General features: G+C 43.2%; 1 protein-coding gene across 1 annotated transcript in view; it reads left to right on the forward strand.

Annotated features, from left to right (window-relative positions):
* The window catches only part of LOC124043719 (E3 ubiquitin-protein ligase MYCBP2-like), a 320,564-nt gene that overhangs the window by 262,004 nt on the left and 38,572 nt on the right, over positions 1-19,988 (forward strand). The window contains 10 exon segments of the mRNA XM_046362606.1: positions 456-612; positions 1,275-1,499; positions 1,628-1,693; positions 2,306-2,545; positions 2,649-2,738; positions 2,863-2,943; positions 3,128-3,394; positions 15,235-15,518; positions 15,808-16,024; positions 17,318-17,419. Coding sequence (XP_046218562.1) covers positions 456-612; positions 1,275-1,499; positions 1,628-1,693; positions 2,306-2,545; positions 2,649-2,738; positions 2,863-2,943; positions 3,128-3,394; positions 15,235-15,518; positions 15,808-16,024; positions 17,318-17,419 — 1,729 coding nt within the window.

A 19,988-nucleotide genomic window follows, 5' to 3' on the forward strand; every position in this document is an offset into this window, starting at 1 on the left:
TTATTACAATGAATTTACTCTCAAATTATATTTAACACCCTGAGTGCATCGGACATGAAACAACAATACAAATTTAACAGCACAACAAAATAAATAAACCATTTTCCTTTGCAGTTCTTTTTCATTTTAACACCAGCGGTGTAACTAGCACTTTCTATTAACTGCACTGAACCAAAACAGTATGTCGCGCGGAAGTGAAGCAAAACTTTAGATAATACAGACTAGTTCAAAACATTAAATCAATGAAAATTACAAATGGATAATTTTCTAGTAATAGAGTGGGGTTGCAAAAAATATATATATTTGAAAGTGGTGGTGCAGCTGCTCCGTTTTCTCCATTGCTCAGGCGCCTATGGGTGCACCATTCTCCAACCAACTTAGCTACCACCGTATACTGATCAATGTGAGTGCGTGATCTCACCGTTGACCCAGAGTGTGCCCTCCCTTTCTATCAGGTGTTGGAGTCTGAAGTTCAAACAGTCCGACCACCAGTTCCTGCACCAGAGCAACGTGTTCCACCACATCAACAACATCCTGTCCAAGTCGGACGATGGCGACAGCGAGGAGAGCTTCAACATCAGTGTGCAGTCTGGCTACGAGGCCATGAGCCAGGTGAGACAGAACCCAATAGGAGAGCCACACTCATAGGGCTGTTTTCCCGGACCCATATTAAGCCTAGTATTGGACTAAGAAGTTATTCAAATAGGGAATCTGCTTTGAGAATGATTTTTAAACCAGGGCTGGATCTGGGAAACTGGCCCATGATGTTTTGTGGTGGCTAGCTTGACCTTATGAAAGCAGGTAAAGAAGAGACTAGGTGAGTCAGGTACCAACCACAAATGCTGTCTGAGACCCAAGGTGCAGACCAACACAACAGATACCTGAGTCGTGTTCATTAGGGAATGCAAAAACATTATTTTTTTTAAATGTTATTTCTTAAGTCCTGGTATTCCCTCCTATTTTCAGTCTGCTTTCTTCCGTTTAGTGCCTAATGAACATGACCCTGGACCTTCTTTCTTGATAAAATTATAACTTTTTTGTGGGACTAGGTTTAAGAGTAACTACATTGTTTTTAAATGTGTTGTATCCACTTGTGTGGCTGAAATAAAAACATTTAGGATTGCTAGCTAAATTGTAAAATATTTTCTGTTATCCTCTATGGTTTTAAATGCATTGTATCCACTTGTGTGGCTGAAATGTTAATTTCTAAATTGTCCAATAAATCTTATTTATCTATATAGCTGGGAGGTGTTGAACATCATTTGACCTTCCAGGAGCTGTGCCTAGTGACCAGTCTGAAGGACCTGACCATCTTGGTGGACATCAAGACGTCCAGCCGACCTGCCATGATTGGCAGCCTAACGGACGGCTCCACTGAGACCTTTTGGGAGTCGGGAGATGAGGACAAAAACAAGACCAAGAGCATCACCATCAGCTGCGTCAAGGGCATCAATGCCTCCTACGTCACCGTGCACGTGGACAACTCCCGCGATATCGGGGTGAGTAGGGAGGACTTAAAGGGACGTATTTCTCCAAAATCAAATTAATCAGATGCGACAATCTAAGATTAATGGAAAACTGTCTTTTCATAGAGAAGAGCGGCTTTAATATCAATCTCACTTCACAGAACAAAGTCACCTCCGTGACGTTCCTGTGTGGCAAAGCCGTGGAGGACCTCTGCAGAATCAAACAGGTTTGGCCTCTTATTTTTGTAATTTTCTAGAAATACATTTAAAAAATCCCCCAGGTTATGAACGTGAAGGAGAGCGATGCATTGAATGGGACACAGACATAGGAGCAGTTGGATTCATACCCACGGTAACACACACTGAATATGTATTTGTATTTATTATGGAACCCCATTAGCCTCCTGGGCTCCAGCAAAATTAAGGCACTTATACAATTTTAAAAACATTACAATATATTCACAACACATTAATTAACACATATGTGCTGCAGGCCATGGCTTTACATGCCAGACCAGCCCCAGGCATCTGATTGGGTATGTTGTGTAAATAAGGAAAGGACTTAAATAATCACCCTAAGATGTGCCTCTGGTTAAAAGTAGGTCACTATATGTATTGCACTACTAATTGGGAATATAATTGAGATATAGCCTAATAAAGCTAACCACTGTACTACAAGATATGGCAATCTTACAGCAATTAAGGCACTTCTGTACAATGTGTATTGTAATTTACTGTACGTAAATTAAAATCTGTTTTCAAAAGAAGGAACAAAAGAAAAGCAACACAAAGTCAACACAACCTTAACTCACCAATCGCTTCTCCCCACCTCTCTCCAGATCGACCTCGACTCGCGTCACATGGGCTGGGTGACCAGCGAGGTTCCTGGGGGAGACCACCATGTGATCAAGGTGGAGCTGAAGGGGCCCGAGAACACGCTGCGGGTGCGCCAGGTCAAGGTGTTGGGATGGAAGGAGGGCGAGAGCATCAAGATTGCGGGGCAGATCTCGGCCAGCGTGGCCCAACAGAAGAACTGTGAGGCCGAGACACTCCGCGTGTTCCGCCTCATTACCTCACAGGTCGGTTCAACTGTCAATCACACTATGGGGTCAAACTTTTCACTTTAGATCTAAGAGAATTGGCTAGGTTAAAGTTTTACCGTTGGTGTGTGTGTGTATGTAGGTGTTTGGGAAGCTGATCTGCGGAGATGCTGAGCCCACCCCTGAACAGGAGGAGAAGAACCTGCTGTCATCACCAGAAGGAGAGGATAAGGTCAGGGGTTATGCTGTATACCAGGGGTTCCCATCCTTTTTCACCCACTATTTCACACTAACTTTTTTAGCAAATTAAGATGATAAATATTGTTGTTTACATGTTATTGTTTACTTGTCATCAGGCGCCTTCAGATGCAGACCTGAAGGAACACATGGTGGGCATAATTTTCAGCCGGAGCAAGCTGACCAACCTGCAGAAACAAGTCAGTAGTCTCCTACAATATAAAACTACAATACAATGTGATCTCTGGCTACAATAATCCTCAGTAGCAGGCTTTGAGGGACCGGGTTCAAGCCCCTGACTCTGCTTACCCTCTCCATGTTATCTTAACACTTTAAATTGACTTCATATCCCTCTTTCGCTTTCCTCACCCTTCCCCCTTCTAGGTGTGTGCCCACATAGTCCAGGCCATTCGCATGGAGGCGACCCGTGTGCGTGAGGAATGGGAGCATGCCATCTCCAGCAAGGAAAACGCCAACTCGCAGCCCAGCGATGACGACGCCTCCTCAGACGCCTACTGCTTCGAGTTGCTCTCCATGGTGCTGGCACTGAGCGGCTCCAACGTGGGCCGCCAATACCTGGCCCAGCAGCTAACACTGATGCAGGACCTGTTCTCGCTGCTGCACACAGCCTCGCCGCGTGTCCAGAGACAGGTGGGCAGTGTTCTTTTCTTCATCAATAATTGTGACTAAAAACACCTATTTTTCAGTGGTAATTGACGAGAGATAGCTGGCTAAGTAGAAAAAACTAGAACCCCCAAAAAAATCTCTGGCACTAAAATCTGACTACTAAGTGGACTGGACAATAGTTTTTGGAGAGATTGAGAGCATTTCAGTGATAAGCACAATTAATATTATGTGCAGCCCAGTTCTTTTCATTAGTGGAAAGGACACGCCGCACCCGGCACCCGTCATTCATCAGCTGGTGAGCTGCCTGGGAGCAAGCTATGAGTGTGGGCAGACAGGCTCCGTTCTGACTCCGCTTCCGATTATACACATCGTGCAGACGACTCTTGCTTCCCCATAGCTAATCAGTCACCACCAGCCTTCTAGTTATATACCCTTTGCTTGGTTATGAAACACAAGCTGCTTTATGAAATTAAAAACAATATTAGCATTAAGTTTAATAGTAAAACAATAGTCTAGCTATGTTTTACTCTCCCTTGAGTAAAGAAAAGTTTTAGATTTTGTAGTCTCACTCAACCCTCGCACTTTACCCACTGCATTTCATAGCTAGGTTCTGTAGCCCGACTAAACGAGTCTCCCTCTTTTCCTCAGATAAAACAGCATTGCCGTTCAAAAGATATGACCCATAATACCGGTGCTAAGTTTTTTTTATTCCGATTGTTCATTGGCGGGCCACATTTTGCATTCATTAAGCATATCGCTGGCCGTTCTAAATCTAGGCTACTTGCTGACCGGACCGTTAATAATTTGTTTAGGCTACACCTTGTTCAGTCATGTTACCTCATTAGCTAGCTATAGCTAACAACCTGGAGCGCATTCAGCAGGATGCAGCATTTTTTAACTTTCAGATAGAAATATGATATGGACGAGAAACATGCCTCTAAAGGCGTCAGCATGCTTCTGTTCTTGAGTAATCCAAGATGGCGTATTTTTTTATTTATATATTTGTAATAATGACAATTACAACAATACTGAATGAACACTTATTTTAACTTAATACATCAATAAAATCAATTTAGTCTCAAATAAGTAATGAAACATGTTCAATTTGATTTAAATGATGCAAAAACAAAGTGTTAGAGAAGAATGTCAAAGTATAAAAAAGCTAACGTTTAAGTTCCTTGCTCAGAACATATGAAAGCTGGTGGTTCCTTTTAACAGGATTCTTCAATATTCCCAGGTAAGAAGTTTTAGGTTGTAGTTATTATATGACTATTTTTCTATACCATTTGTATTTAATATACCTTTGACTATTGGATGTTCTAATAGGTACTTTAGTATTGCCATCCTAATCTTGGGAATTGATAGGCTTGAAGTCATAAACAGCACAATGCTTGGAGCACAGCGAAGAGCTGCTGGCAAATGCGAGAAAGTGCTGTTTGAATGAATGCTTACGAGTGTGCTGCTGCCTACCACAGCTCAGTCGGACTGCTCTATCAAATCATAGACTTAATTTCTAATAAACACACAGAAATACGAGCCTTAGGTCATTAATATGGTCAAATCCGGAAACATCATTTCGAAAACAAAACGTTTATTCTTTCAGTGAAATACGGAGCAGTTATGCATTTTATCTAACGGGTGGTATCCCTAAGTCTAAATATTGCTGTTACGTTGCACAACCTTCAATGTTATGTCATCATTGTGTACAATTCTTGCAAATGAATTACGGTCTTTGTTAGGAAGAAATGGTCTTCACACAGTTCGCAATGAGCCAGGCAGCCCAAACTGCTGCAGACACCCTGCCTCTGCTTACACAGAACGCAAGAAAAGTGACACTAGTTGAAGTCCCGAGTTGAAATAAATTCATGTTAGCAGGCAATATTAACTAAATATGCAGGTTTAAAAATATATACATGTGTGTTGATTTTAAGAAAGGCATTGATGTTTATGTTTAGGTACACATTGGTGCAACGACAGTGCTTTTTTCGCGAATGCACTTGTTAAATCACCCGCTTGGCGAAGTAGGCTGTGATTCAATGATAAATTAACAGGCACTGCATCGATTATATGCAACGCAGGACAAGCAAGATAAATTAGTAATATCATCAACCATGTGTAGTTAACAAGTGTGATTATGTTAAGATTAATTGTTTTATATAAGATACGTTTAATGCTAGCACCTTACGTGACTCCTTGCTGCACTCGCATAACAGGTATTCAGCCTGCCACACTGTCTCCTTGTGGAGTGCAATGTAATCGGTGTCCAAAAATGCAGATTACAGATTATGAAAACTTGAAATCGGCCCTAATTATTAATCAGCCATTCCGATTAATCGGTCGACCTCTACTCTAGAGACAATACCTCTCTCATCGTCACTCAATGCCTAGGTTTACCTCCACTGTATTCACACTGTATTTACCTCCACTGTATTCACCTACCATACCCTTGGCTGTATATCATGCCTTGAATCTTTTCTTCCGTGCCCAGAAACCTGCTCCTTTTACTCTCTGTTCCGAACGCACTTGTCGACCAGTCCTTTTTGTCTTTAGCTGTACCTTTATCCTACTCCTCCTCTGTTCCTCTGGTGATGTAGAGGTTAATCCAGGCCCTGCAGTACCTAGCTCCTCTCCCATTCTCCAGGCACTCTCAGTTGTTGACTTCTGTAACCGTAAAAGCCTTGGTTTCATGCATGTTAAAACTTCTTGTGACTCAAACCCGGATCCCGGAAGCGTAATCATCGCCTGACACGAATTAGCATAACGCAACGGACATAAATCTTCCTAGAAAATCTTCCTATTCATGAAAATCACAAGTGAAATATATTGGAACACAGCTTAGCCTTTTGTTAATCACCCTGTCATCTCAGATTTTCAAAATATGCTTACAGCCAATGCTAGACAAGCATTTGTGTAAGTTTATCATAGCCTAGCATAGCACTATGCCTTGCTAGCAGCAGGCAACCTTGTCACGGAAATCAGAAAATCAATCAAATTAAATTGTTTACCTTTGATGAACTTCGAATGTTTTCACTCAAGAGACTCCCAGGTAGATAGCCAAAGTTTATTTTTTCCCAAAATATTATTTTTGTAGTCGAAACAGCTCCGTTTGTTCTTCACGTTTGGCTGAGAAATCGCCCGGAAATTGCGGTCACCACAACGCCGGAAAATATTCAAAATTAGCTCCATAATATTGACAGAAACATGGCAAACGTTGTTTAGAATCCATCCTCAAGGTGTTTTTCTAATATCTATTCGATAATATATCCGTCGGGACAATTTGTTTTTTTCTAGGACCGATTGGAGTAATGGCTACCTCTGTATTTTACGCGAGAATCTCTCTCGGAGCCACCATGTGACCACTTACGCAATGTATAGCCTGCGGCTATTCTTCAACAGAAATGCGTAAAACTACGTCACAATGCTGTAGACACCTTGGGGAATACATAGAAAGCGTAAGCTCGTTGATGGTACATTCACAGCCAAATAGGGAGTCATTGGAAAGCAGCGCTTTCAAAACCTGGGGCACTTCCGGATTGGATTTTTCTCAGTCTTTCGCCTGCAACATCAGTTCTGTTGTACTCACAGACAATATCTTTACAGTTTTGGAAACGTTAGTGTTGTCTATCGAAAGCTGACAATTATATGCATATTCTAGCATCTTCCTGACAAAATATCCTGTTTAAAACGGGAATGTTTTTTTTTTTTTTTTTTTTTACTGCCCCCTAGTACCAACAGGTTAACATGAGAAGCCTCCTCCCTAAATTTGTTTTATTCACTGCTTTAGCACACACTGCCAACCCGGATGTCCTAGTCTTGTCTGAATCCTGGCTTAGGAAGGCTACCAAAAACCCTGAGATTTCCATCCCTAACTAACATTTTCCAACAAGACAGAACTGCCAAAGGGGGTGGAGTTGAAATCTACTGCAGAGATAGCCTGCAGAGTTCTGTCATACTATCCAGGTCTTTGCCCAAACAATCCACCTTTCCAGAAACAAGTCTCTCACCGTTGCTGCTTGCTATTGACCACCTTCTGCCCCCAGCTGTGCCCTGGACACCATATGTGAATTGATTGCCCCCCATCTATCGTCAGAGCTCGTACTGTTAGGTGACCTAAACTGGGACATGCTTAACACCCCGGCTATCCTACAATCTAAACTAGATGCCCTCAATCTCACACAAATTATCAATGAACCTACCAGGTACAACCCCAAATCCGCAAACACGGGCACCCTCATAGATATCATCCTAACGAACCTGCCCTCCAAATACACCTCTGCTGTCTTCAACCAGGATCTCGGCGATCACTGCCTCATTGCCTGCGTCCTTAATGGGTCTGCGGTCAAACGATCACCCATCATCCCTGTCAAATGCTCCCTAAAACACTTTGGCGAGCAGGCCTTTCTAGTCGACTTGGCTCCGGTATCCTGGAAGGACATTGACCTCATTCCATCAGTAGAGGATGCCTGGTTATTCTTTAAAAGTGCTTTCCTCACCATCTTAAATAAGCATGCCCCATTAAAAAAAAATTAGAACCAGGAACACATATAGCCCATGGTTCACTCCAGACCTGACTGCCCTTGACCAGCACTAAAACATTATGTGTGTACTGCATTAGCATTGAATAGCCCCCACGATATGCAACTTTTCAGGGAAGTTTGGAACCAATATACACAGGCAGTTAGGAAAGACAAGGCTAGCTTTTTCAAACAGAAATTTGCATCCTGTAGCACAAACTCCCCAAAAGTTCTGGGACACTGTAAAGTCCATGGAGAATAAGAACACCTCCTCCCAGCTGCCCAATAAATCCATTATAATTGGGAATTTCAAGCATTTTTCTACGTCTGCCCAGCTTTCCACCTGGCTACCCCTACCCGGTCAACAGCCCTCTTCAAAGGGGGAGACACTCTAGACCCAAACTGTTACAGATCTATATCTATCCTACACTGCCTTTCTAAGGTCTTCGAAAGCCAAGTTAACAGATCACCCACCATTTCGAATCCCACCGTACCTTCTCCGCTATGCAATCTGGTTTCCGAGCTGGTCATGGGTACACCTTAGCCACGCTCAAAGTCCTGAACGATATCATAACCGCCAGTGATAAGAGACAATACTGTGCAGATGTATTCATAGACCTGGCCAAGACTTTTCGACTCTGTCAATCACCACATTCTTAACGGCAGACTCAACAGCCTTGGTTTCTCAAATGACTGCCTCTCCTGGTTCACCAACTGCTTCTCAGATAGATTTCAGTATATCAAATCGGAGGGCCTGTTGTCCGGATCTCTGGCAGTCTCTATGGGGGGCCACAGGGTTAAATTTTTGGGCCGACTCTTTTCTTTGTATACATAAATGATGTCGCTCTTGCTGCTGGTGATACTCTGATCCACCTCTACGCAGACGACACCGTTCTGTATACTTCTGGCCCTTCTTTGGACACCGTGTTAATTAACCTCCAGACGATCTTCAATACCATCCAACTCTCCTTCCGTGGCCTCCAACTGCTCTTAAATGCAAGCTAAACTAAATGCATGCTCTTCAACCGATCGCTGCCCGCACCTCCCCGCCCGTCCAGCATCACTAGTCTGGACGGTTCTGACTTAGAATATGTGGACAACTTCAAATACCTAGGGTGTGTATAGTTAGGTTGTAAACTCTCCTTCTAGACTCACATTAAGCATCTCCAATCCAAAATTATATCCAGAATCGGCTTCCTATTTCGCAACAAAGCATCAAAGCACTCATGCTGCCAAACATACCCTCGTAAAAACTGACTATCCTACCGATCCTTGACTTCTGTCATTTACAGAATATTCTCCAACACTCTACTCAGCAAATTGGATGCAGTCTATCACAGTGCCATCCATTTTGTCACCAAAGTCCCATATACTACCCACCACTGCAACCTGTGTGCTCTCGTTGGCTGGCCCTCGCTTCATATTTGTCGCTACACCCACTGGCTCCAGGTCATCTATAAGTCTTTGCTAGGTAAAGCCCCGCCTTATCTCAGCTCACTGGTCACCCCTATATTTCACTGGTCACCCCTAAAGCCAATTCTTCCTTTGGCTGCCTTTCCTTCCAGTTCTCTGCTGCAAATAGAAAAAATCACTGAAGCTGGAGACCCATATCTCCCTCACTAACTTTAAGCCCATCTGTAAATAGCCCATCCAACTACCTCACCCCCATACTATTATTATTTTTTTCCTTTGCACCCCAGTATCTTTACTTGCACATTCATCTTCTGCACATCTATCACTCCAGTGTTTAATTGCTAAATTGTAATTATTTCGCCACTATGGCCTATTTATTGCCTTACCTCCCTTATCTTACCTCATTTGCACACACTGTATATATACTTTTTCTATTGTGTTATTGACTGTATGTTTGTTTATTCAATGTGTAACTCTGTGTTGTTGTTTGTGTCGCACTGTTTTGCTTTATCTTGGCCAGGTCGCAGTTGTAAATGAGAACTTGTTCTCAACTGGCCTACCCGGTGAAATAAAGACTTTCACTTGACAAACTAGAAAAAACATCAATAGTGATGTTGGTCCATATTGAGACTTCCTCAATATAGTCAGAATTTATCTAAGATAACTCAAGAAATCTAACATTGATTTAGTTATATTTGCAGAGGAGGTCTTAGTCCAGGAATTTTACATCTAACTGAGATGTTTGGTGCATTATTTGTCAATGAAATAAAATCAAATCAAATGTTATTTGTCACATACACATGGTTAGCAGATGTTAATGCGAGTGTAGCGAAATGCTTGTGCTTCTAGTTCCGACAATGCAGTGATAACCAACAAGTAATCTAACTAACAATTCCAAAACTACTGTCTTATACACAGTGTAAGGGGATGAGGAACATGTACATAAGGATATATGAATGAGTGATAAAATAACGTGCTTGAAAATGAGTCGTCTCTCGTTGAATGACAAACACTTCATTGAAGAATCCCTACTGTTGACCAATCAACAAGGTGCGTAGACTTCGTTGACCAAGGTGCGTAGACTTCAGCTACTGGCTTTGGGTTGCCTTGATAAAAAAAATGTTGCGTGCACGAACAGCCGAAAAAACACTTGCCAAAGACCAAAGCGAACAAAAATATACCAAAATGTCATAATACAGTGCATTCAGAAAGTATTTAGACCCCTTGACTTTATCTACATTTTGTTACATTTACAACCTTATTCTAAAATGTATTAAATAGATAGAGGAAAATATCTACACACAATACCCCAAATCTTCAGAGACTTGTCCCTTAGCCACTCATGCAATGTCTTGGCTGTGTGCGTAGGGTCCCTGTTCTGTCCTGAGTGCTCTGGAGCAGGTTTTCATTAAGGATCTCTCTGTACTTTGCTCCGTAAATCTTATCCCTCGATCCTAACTAGTCCCTGCCACTGAAAAACATACCCACAGCATGATGCTGCCACCATGCTTCACCGTAGGGATGGTGCCAGGTTTCCTCCGGACGCGACGCTTGACATTCAGGCCAAATAGTTCAATCTTGGTTTCATCAGACCAGAGAATCTTGTTTCTAATGGTCAGAGTCCTTTAGGTGCCTTTTGGCAAACTCCAAGCGGGCAGTCTTGTGCCTTTTACTGAGAAGTGGCAATTACTCACCACGAACTGGAAGAAGCTTTTTCCTTTAATGAGTCCGACGTGAAGGATATACTGCTTTCCCGGGAACAGGTCCAAATCCCCGTCATTTGCGTGAAGAGAAGACTGAGAAAAGGGGGGTGTGGTTCGGGCTGCCTTCTAAGAATTCGAAGGCAAGCGAGTAAAACCCCATTGCCATCCCGTCCTATTGGTCAACGTGCAGTCATTGGAAAATAAAATCGATGACCTATGAGCAAGATTAAACTACCAACAGGACATTAAAAACTGTAATATCTTATGTTTCACCGAGTCGTGGCTGAATAACATACAGCTGGCAGTTTATATGCTCTATCGGCAGGATAGAACAGCAGACTCTGGTAAGACATGTGTGGCACTCTATGTATATTTGTAAACAACAGCTGGTGCACGATATCTAAGGAAGTCGCAAGGTTTTGCTCGCCTGAGATAGTGTGGTCTTATCATGAGATACTATCTGCCTGAGAGTTTTAAGCTGTATTTTACCGTAGCTGTCTACATTCCAGCACAGACCGATGCTGGCACTAAGTCCACACTCAATGAGCTGTATACCACCATAAGAAAACAAGAAAATGCTCATCCAGACACGGCACTCCTAGTGGCTGGGGACTTTAATGCAAGGGAACTTATATCAGTTTTACCAAATTTCTACCAGCATGTTAATAAATGTGCAACCAGAGGGAAAAAAACTTTAGACCACCTATACTCCACACAGAGAGATGTGTACAGAGCTCTCCCTCGCCCTCCATTTGGCAAATCTGACCATAATTCTATCCTCCTGATTACATTCAAATTATTATTATTATTACATTCAAAAATTTAAGCAGGAAGCACCAGTGACTCGGTCAATTAAAAAAGTGGTCAGTTAAAACAGATGCTAAGCTGCTTTGCTAGCACAGACTGGAATATGTTCTGGAATTCTTGTCCCTGAACAAAGGGAGGGTCAAAATCAAGGTCTGGTGTGGCCACCAGCTGCATTAAGCTCAGTCCGATGATTCTGTGACACACTGCCCCAGACCATAACACACCCTCCACTTCCAAATCGTTCCCGCTCCAAAGTGCAGGCCTCGGTGTAACGCTCATTCTTTCAACGATTAATCCGAATCTAACCAACACCCCTGGTGAAATAATACTGCAACTCGCCAGTGAAGAGCACTTTATGCCAGTCCTGTCTGGTCCAGCGACGGTGGGTTTGTGCCCATAGGCGACGTTGTTGCCGGTGATGTTTTTTGAAGACCTGCCTTACAACATGACTACAAGCCCACAGTCCTTTCTCTCTCAGCCTATTGCGAACAGTCTGAGCACTGATGGAGGGATTGTGCATTCCTGGTGTAATTCGAGCAGCTGTTGTTGCCATCCAGTACCTGTCCCACAGGTGTGATGTTCGGATGTACAGATCCTTTGCAGGTGTTACACTTGGTCTGCCACTGCGAGAACGATCAGCTGTCCGTCTTGTCTCCCTGTAGCGCTGTCTTAGGCGTCTCACAGTACAGGCATTGCAATTTATTTCTCTGGCCACATCTGCAGTCCTCATGCCTACTTGCAGCATGCCTATGGCACGTTCACACAGATGAGCAGGGACCCTGGGCATATTTATTTTGGTGTTTTTCAGAGTCAGTAGAAACTGCCTTTCTAGTGTCCTAAGTTTTCATAACTGTAACCTTAATTGCCTACCGTCTGTAAGCTGTTAGTGTCTTAACGACCGTTCCACAGGTGCATTTTCATTAATTGTTTATGGTACATTGAACATCCATGGGAAACAGTGTTTAAACCCTTTACCATGAAGATCTGTGAAATTATTTGGATTTTTACGAATTATCTTTGCAAGACAGGGTCCTGAGTTTAGTAGTCAGACCTAACTTGATGGATTATGTCAGGGATGGCGATCTGAAACGAGCTCATATAGGCCTAGTTCAATTGTTTCATATTCCAAATACAGTTGGCTAGACTTTCACATTACATCCAGTAGTTGAATTAATCCAATTTTATTTGTCACATACACATGGTTAGCAGATGTTAATGCGAGTGTAGCGAAATGCTTGTGCATCTAGTTCCGACAATGCAGTAATAACCAACGAGTAATCTAGCTAACAATTCCAAAACTACTACCTTATACACATAGGTGTAAAGGATAAAGAATATGTACATAAAGATATATGAATGAGTGATGGTACAGAGCGGCATAGGCAAGATGCAGTAGATGGTATCCAGTACAGTATATACATATGAGATGAGTATGTAAACAAAGTGGCATAGTTTAAAGTGGCTAGTGATATATTTTACATCAATTCCCATTATTAAAGTGGCTGGAGTTGAGTCAGTGTGTTGGCAGCAGCCACTCAATGTTAGTGGTGGCTGTTTAACAGTCTGATGGCCTTGAGATAGAAGCTGTTTTTCAGTCTCTCGGTCCAAGCTTTGATGCACCTGTACTGACCTCGCCTTCGGGACGATAGCGGGGTGAACAGGCAGTGGCTCGGGTGGTTGTCGTCCTTGATGATCTTTATGGCCTTGCTGTGACATCGGGTGGTGTAGGTGTCCTGGAGGGCAGGTAGTTTGCCCCCGGTGATGCGTTGTGCAGACCTCACCACCCTCAGGAGAGCCTTACGGTTGTGGGCGGAGCAGTTGCCGTACCAGGCGGTGATACCACTACTGTTCCAAAGATGTGGATAGGGGGGTGTTCCCTCTGCTGTTTCCTGAAGTCCACAATCATCTCCGTAGTTTTGTTGACGTTGAGTGTGAGGTTATTTTCCTGACACCACACTCCGAGGGCCCTCACCTCCTCCCTGTTAGCCGTCTCGTCATTGTTGGTAATTAAGCCTACCACTGTTGTGTCGTCCGCAAACTTGATGGAGTTGGAGGCGTGCGTGGCCACGCAGTCGTGGGTGAACAGGGAGTACAGGAGAGGGCTCAGAACGCACCGTTGTGGGGCCCCAGTGTTGAGGATCAACGGGGTGCAGATGTTGTTACCTACCTTCACTACCTGGGGGTGGCCCGTCAGGAAGTCCAGTACCCAGTTGCACAGGGCGGGGTCGAGACCCAGGGTCTCGAGCTTGATGACGAGCTTGGAGGGTACTATGGTGTTGAATGCCGAGCTGTAGTCGATGAACAGCATTCTCACATAGGTATTCCTCTTGTCCAGATGGGTTAGGGCAGTGTGCAGTGTGGTTTTGATTGCATCGTCTGTGGACCTATTTGGGCGGTAAGCAATTTGGAGTGGGTCTAGGGTGTCAGGTAGGGTGGAGGTGATATGGTCCTTGACTAGTCTCTTAAAGCACTTCATGGTGACGGAAGTGAGTGCTACGGGGCGGTAGTCATTTAGCTCAGTTACCTTAGCTTTCTTGGGAACAGGAACAATGGTGGCCCTCTTGAAGCATGTGGGAACAGCAGACTGGGATAGGGATTGATTGAATATGTCCGTAAACACACAGCCAGCTGGTCTGCGCATGCTCTGAGGGCGCGGCTGGGGATGCCGTCTGGGCCTGCAGCCTTGCGAGGGTTGACACGTTTAAATGTTTTACTCGCCTTGGCTGCAGTGAAGGAGAGTCCGCATGTTTTGGTTGCGGGCCGTGTCAGTGGCAATGTATTGTCCTCAAAGCGGGCAAAAAGTTATTTAGTCTGCCTGGGGAAGCAAGACATCCTGGTCTGTGACGGTGCTGGTTTTCTTTTTGTAATCCGTGATTGACTGTAGACCCTGCCACATACCTCTTGTGTCTGAGCCGTTGAATTGTGATTCTACTTTGTCTCTACTGACGCTTAGCTTGTTTGATTGCCTTGCGGAGGGAATAGCTACACTGTTTGAATTCGGTCATGTTTCCGGTCACCTTGCCCTGATTAAAAGCAGTGGTTCGCGCTTTCAGTTTCACGCGAATGCTGCCATCAATCCACGGTTTCTGGTTTGGGAATGTTTTAATCGTTGATATGGGAACGTTTGCATTGTCATGTGGCATCACCCGTTTGCTATGCCATTGTTCACACGGACGGTGGCTGTTTGGGATATTTCAACTCAATAGGAACACACAACGGTAGGCAATTAGCGAACATAACTCACTCCAAACTCTTTTTGCATCAGTAATGGTGGAAAAAAAAGTTGGCGAAATCAATGAATTCAGTCCCCCTATAACATCAGTAAAGCCAAAGAAAATCTCTGCATTATGTACAGTATATCACTCCAACCGTTTGATAACATTGACCACATGGCTATCCATTCTCACCATTCTCCCCTTTCTCCCAGGTGACCTCTCTCCTCCGTCGTGTCCTCCCCGAGGTGACGCCTGTGCGCCTGGCCAGCATCATCGGCGTCAAGGCCCTGCCGCCTGCTGATATCAGTGATATCATCCACTCGACTGAGAAGGGTGACTGGAACAAGCTGGGCATCCTGGACATGTTCCTGGGCTGCATCGCCAAGGCACTCACCGTGCAGCTCAAGGCCAAGGGGACCACCATTTCCGGCACGGCGGGCATGGCGGCAGGCAAAGGCGTTACCACGGTCACACTGCCCATGATCTTCAACTCCAGGTGAGACCACAACTTTGAGATGTACCTGGGTGACGGTGTTGTTCCTTCGGCATGAAATTGAAGTAAATTGTAAAAATAAACAGTGAAATGGGGATGGACTATGACTATGTGGGCTTGTCCAATAAAAAAAGCTAAAAAGCTATAGATATTCTCAAACCAATTCTCATTTGTGGTTGTTTGTATATTGTCTTATCAGATGTGATTTCTCCTTGTTTTGCTTATCATATCTCTGTAGTATTATGTCCCACACTGAACACATTGGTGGAACACTGCCTCTCTCCATGTGCAGCTACATTCGCCGGGGGGAGAGCCACTGGTGGATGAAGGGATCCACTCCCCCTCAGATTGCTGAGATCATCATCAAGCTGGTTAAAGACATGGCTGCCGGACACCTGTCGGACGCCTGGTCTCGGGTGACGAAGAACGCCATTGCTGAGACCATCATCGCCCTAACCAAGATGGAGGAGGAGCATCGCTCGCCAGTCCGCTGCATCGCCACTACCCGGGTACGGCTGTTTTCATCACACTACCACGTGTGTGTGTGTGTGCGCGCCTTGGTTCAAATACTATTTCAATTACTTTAACATACATTTCAAAGTATTTATTTGTGTGTGTGTGTGTGTGTGTGTGTGTGTGTGTGTGTGTGTGTGTGTGTGTGTGTGTGTGTGTGTGTGTGTGTGTGTGTGTGTGTGTGTGTGTGTGTGTGTGTGTGTGTGTGTGTGTGTGTGTGTGTGTGTGTGTGTATATATATACATGCATACAGTTGGGCAAAAAAGTATTTAGTCAGCCACCAATTGTGCAAGTTCTCCCACTTAAAAAGATGAGAGAGGCCTGTAATTTTCATCATAGGTACATATCAACTGTGACAGACAAAATGAGGGGAAAAAATCCAGAAAATCACATTGCAGGATTTTTTATGAATTTATTTGCAAATTATGGTGGGAAAAAAGTATTTGGTCACCTACAAACAAGCAAGATTTCTGGCTCTCACAGACCTGTAACTTCTTCTTTAACTTCTTGCGTCGAGCCATCCCGGATCCAGGATCGTGACTACAGCCTCAAGCCCATTACCATAACGCAACGTTAACTATTCATGAAAATCGCAAATGAAATGAAATAAATATGCTAGCTCTCAAGCTTAGCCTTTTGTTAACAACACTGTCATCTCAGATTTTCAAAAATATGCTTCTCAACCATAGCAAAACAAGCATTTGTGTAACAGCATTGATAGTTAGCATAGCATTTAGCGTTAGCATTCAGCAGGCAACATTTTCACAAAAACCAGAAAACCATTCAAATAAAATAATTTACCTTTGAAGAACTTCTGATGTTTTCAATGAGGAGACTTTCAGTTAGATAGCAAATGTTCAGTTTTTCCTGAAAGATTATTTGTTTAGGAGAAATCGCTCCATTTTGTGCGTCAGACGCATTTGAACCTAGGTGTATTTGAAATAATGCATTTGTAAATAAGTATTTAAAAAAAATGTCAAATAGTAAGACATTATAGTTGGACATTATCATTTATAGGACTTTATTTAAAAATTATTTAAAACATTTTGGCCACATTATTTGAAAATAATCAATACACAGAAAGTAAGTAGCTTTAACAAATAATCAAAATACACGTGTATTTGAACCCAGGTCTGGCGTGTTGGTGAAGCATTTGCATGAACTGCGCTCTGTGTGTGTGTGTGTGTGTGACAGATGTTTGTCCTTACACATATGTCAGGTTAGTGTATTTGAGTACATTCTTGGGATATTTTCCTTTATCCTCTCTGTCCTCTCTCTCTGTACTGTAGTTGTGGCTGGCCCTGGCCTCTCTGTGTGTGTTGGACCAGGATCATGTGGACAGGCTGTCCTCGGGCCGCTGGATGGGCAAAGATGGACAACAGAAACAGATGGTAACTTTTCCATATTGGCCTCATAGAACATGTGCACTTTGGCAAAGCAATATAGAGTCAAGACTTTGCATTGTAACTTGTAACCAATACAATCAGAAGCTGTTTTCAATTGTAACCCGTTGAGATAATGCATTAATTAATGGATTGGCTTTAAAGCACTCAAAAGCGAATTCCTTAGAAATACGATCATTTTTACATTTCCATGCATAGGACTATATGGTAAATCAATTTGAATTCAATCACTTTATGACAGCATCCCTTTTGATTTAAACAAAACTTCCATACATGTTTGCTCATGGAAGTAGGACCTGAATGCCAAAATGCTCAGTTGAATTGTTTGCATACCCCCCATGTCTTTATCACTTTATCACTGGAAAGGATAAACTATTTGAGTATTCCTTAAAAATAAATTGCATATGTTGTAGCTTAGACCTTAATTCAAATCATCTGAGGTTTTAGTGTTGTGCTCTTGAATACAGGGTGAGTATAATTTCAATCATAGAAATAGGATTCATAGAATGGATCCCATCAGACCACTGCAGTTTAGCTGGTACACCATTGAAATGTAATTTAAATGTTAACTTCTAAATACTATCACAAAGATGACCGCAGGTCCATCCACCTTAGCATGTAAACTTAAATGGTCATGCCTAATTCTGTTATGTATATATAGATGATTGACATTATTTTTTTAAACAAAACATATATTCCCATTCAAGTCTTTATAATATAATTAAAAAGTTTACTTGAAATGTTATTCCCAGGCTTCCCGGGTGGCGCAGTGGTTAAGGGCGCTGTACTGCAGCTCCAGCTGTGCCACCAGAGACTCTGGGTTTGCGCCCAGGCTCTGTCGTAACCGGCCGTGACCGAGAGGTCCGTGGGGCGACGCACAATTGGCCTAGCATCATCCGGGTTAGGGAGTTCTTGACCGGTAGGGAAATCCTTGTCTCATCACGCACCAGCGACTCCTGTGGCGGGCCGGGCGCAGAGCGCCACTAACCAAGGTTGCCAGGTGCACGGTGTTTCCTCCGACACATTGGTGCGGCTGGCTTCCGGGTTGGATGGCGCTGTGATAAGAAGAAGTGCGGCTTGGTTGGGTTGTGTATCGGAGGGCGCATGACTTTCAACCTTCGTCTCTCCCAAGCCCGTATGGGAGTTGTAGCGATGAGACAAGACCACGAAATTGGGTTCAAAAAAAGGGGTAAAATAAAATAATAATAATAAATAATAAAATAAAAAATGTTATTCCAGTTTTAGCATAATTAGCAGCCAAAACATGTGTGTTCACATCGGGCACAACACAGAAATCTTAAGACATAAAGGTCTAAGCTACAACATATGTGAAGATTTTTAAAAATCAGAGGTTATTATTTTGTCATTGCTGTTCAATCACTACTACCAGCAAGTCGCCACCACCCCCACCATGTCCGTTGGTTGAGCATGTTGAACTGCCATGTTCCCGCGCCCGGCTGCGCCTTTTCCACAGTTGTCCGGTCGAGTGTATAGCTAGCTACAGTTGAAGTCGTAGGTTTACGTACACTTAGGTTGGAGTCATTAAAACTCATTTTTCAACACTCCACAAATGTCTTGTCTGGTGTTTTGGCAAGTCTTTGTGCATGACACAAGTAATTTTTCCAACAATTGTTTACAGACAGATTATTTAATTTATAATTCATTGTATCACAATTCCAGTGGGTCAGAAGTTCACATACACTTAAGTTGACTGTGCCTCTAAACAGCTTGGAAAATTCCAGAAAATGTCAGGCTTTAGAAGCTTCTGCTAATTGACCTAATTTGAGTCAATTGGAGGTGTACCTGTGGATGTATTTCAAGGCCTACATTCAAGGGGGAGGCTTGCAAGCCGAAGAACACCATTCCCAACCGTGAAGCACGGGGGTGGCAGCATCATGTTGTGGGGGATGCTTTGCTGCAGGAGGTACTGGTGCACTTCCCAAAATAGATGGCATCATGAGGTAGGAAAATTATGTCGATATATTGAATAAAAATCTCAAGAAATCAGGCAGGAAGTTAAAGCTTGGTCTTCCAAATGGACAATGACCCCAAGCATGCTTCCAAAGTTGTGTCAAAATGGCTTAAGGACAACAAAGTCAAGGTATTGGAGTGGCCATCACAGAGCCCTGACCTCAATGCTATCGAAATGTGTGGGCAGAACTGAAAAGGCGTGTGCGAGCAAGGAGGCCTACAAACCTGACTCGGTTACACCAGCTCTGTCAGGAGGAATGGGCCAAAATTCACCCAACATTTTGTGGGAAGCTTGTGGAAGGCTACCCGAAACATTTGACCCAAGTTAAACACTTTAAAGGCAATGCTGCTAAATTCGAATTTAGTGTATGTAAACTTCTGACCCACTGGGAATGTGATGAAATAAATAAATGCTGAAATAAATAATTCTCTCTACTATTATTCTGACATTTCACATTCTTAAAATAAAGTGGTGATCCTAACTGACCTAAGACAGGGAATTGTTACTAGGATTACATTTCAGGAATTGTAAAGACTTTAAATGTGTTTGGCTAAGGTGTATGTAAACTTCCGACTTCAACTGGCT

Source organism: Oncorhynchus gorbuscha, linkage group LG09 (genome assembly GCF_021184085.1).
Source record: "Oncorhynchus gorbuscha isolate QuinsamMale2020 ecotype Even-year linkage group LG09, OgorEven_v1.0, whole genome shotgun sequence".
In the NCBI taxonomy this organism is placed as follows: Eukaryota; Metazoa; Chordata; class Actinopteri; order Salmoniformes; family Salmonidae; genus Oncorhynchus; species Oncorhynchus gorbuscha.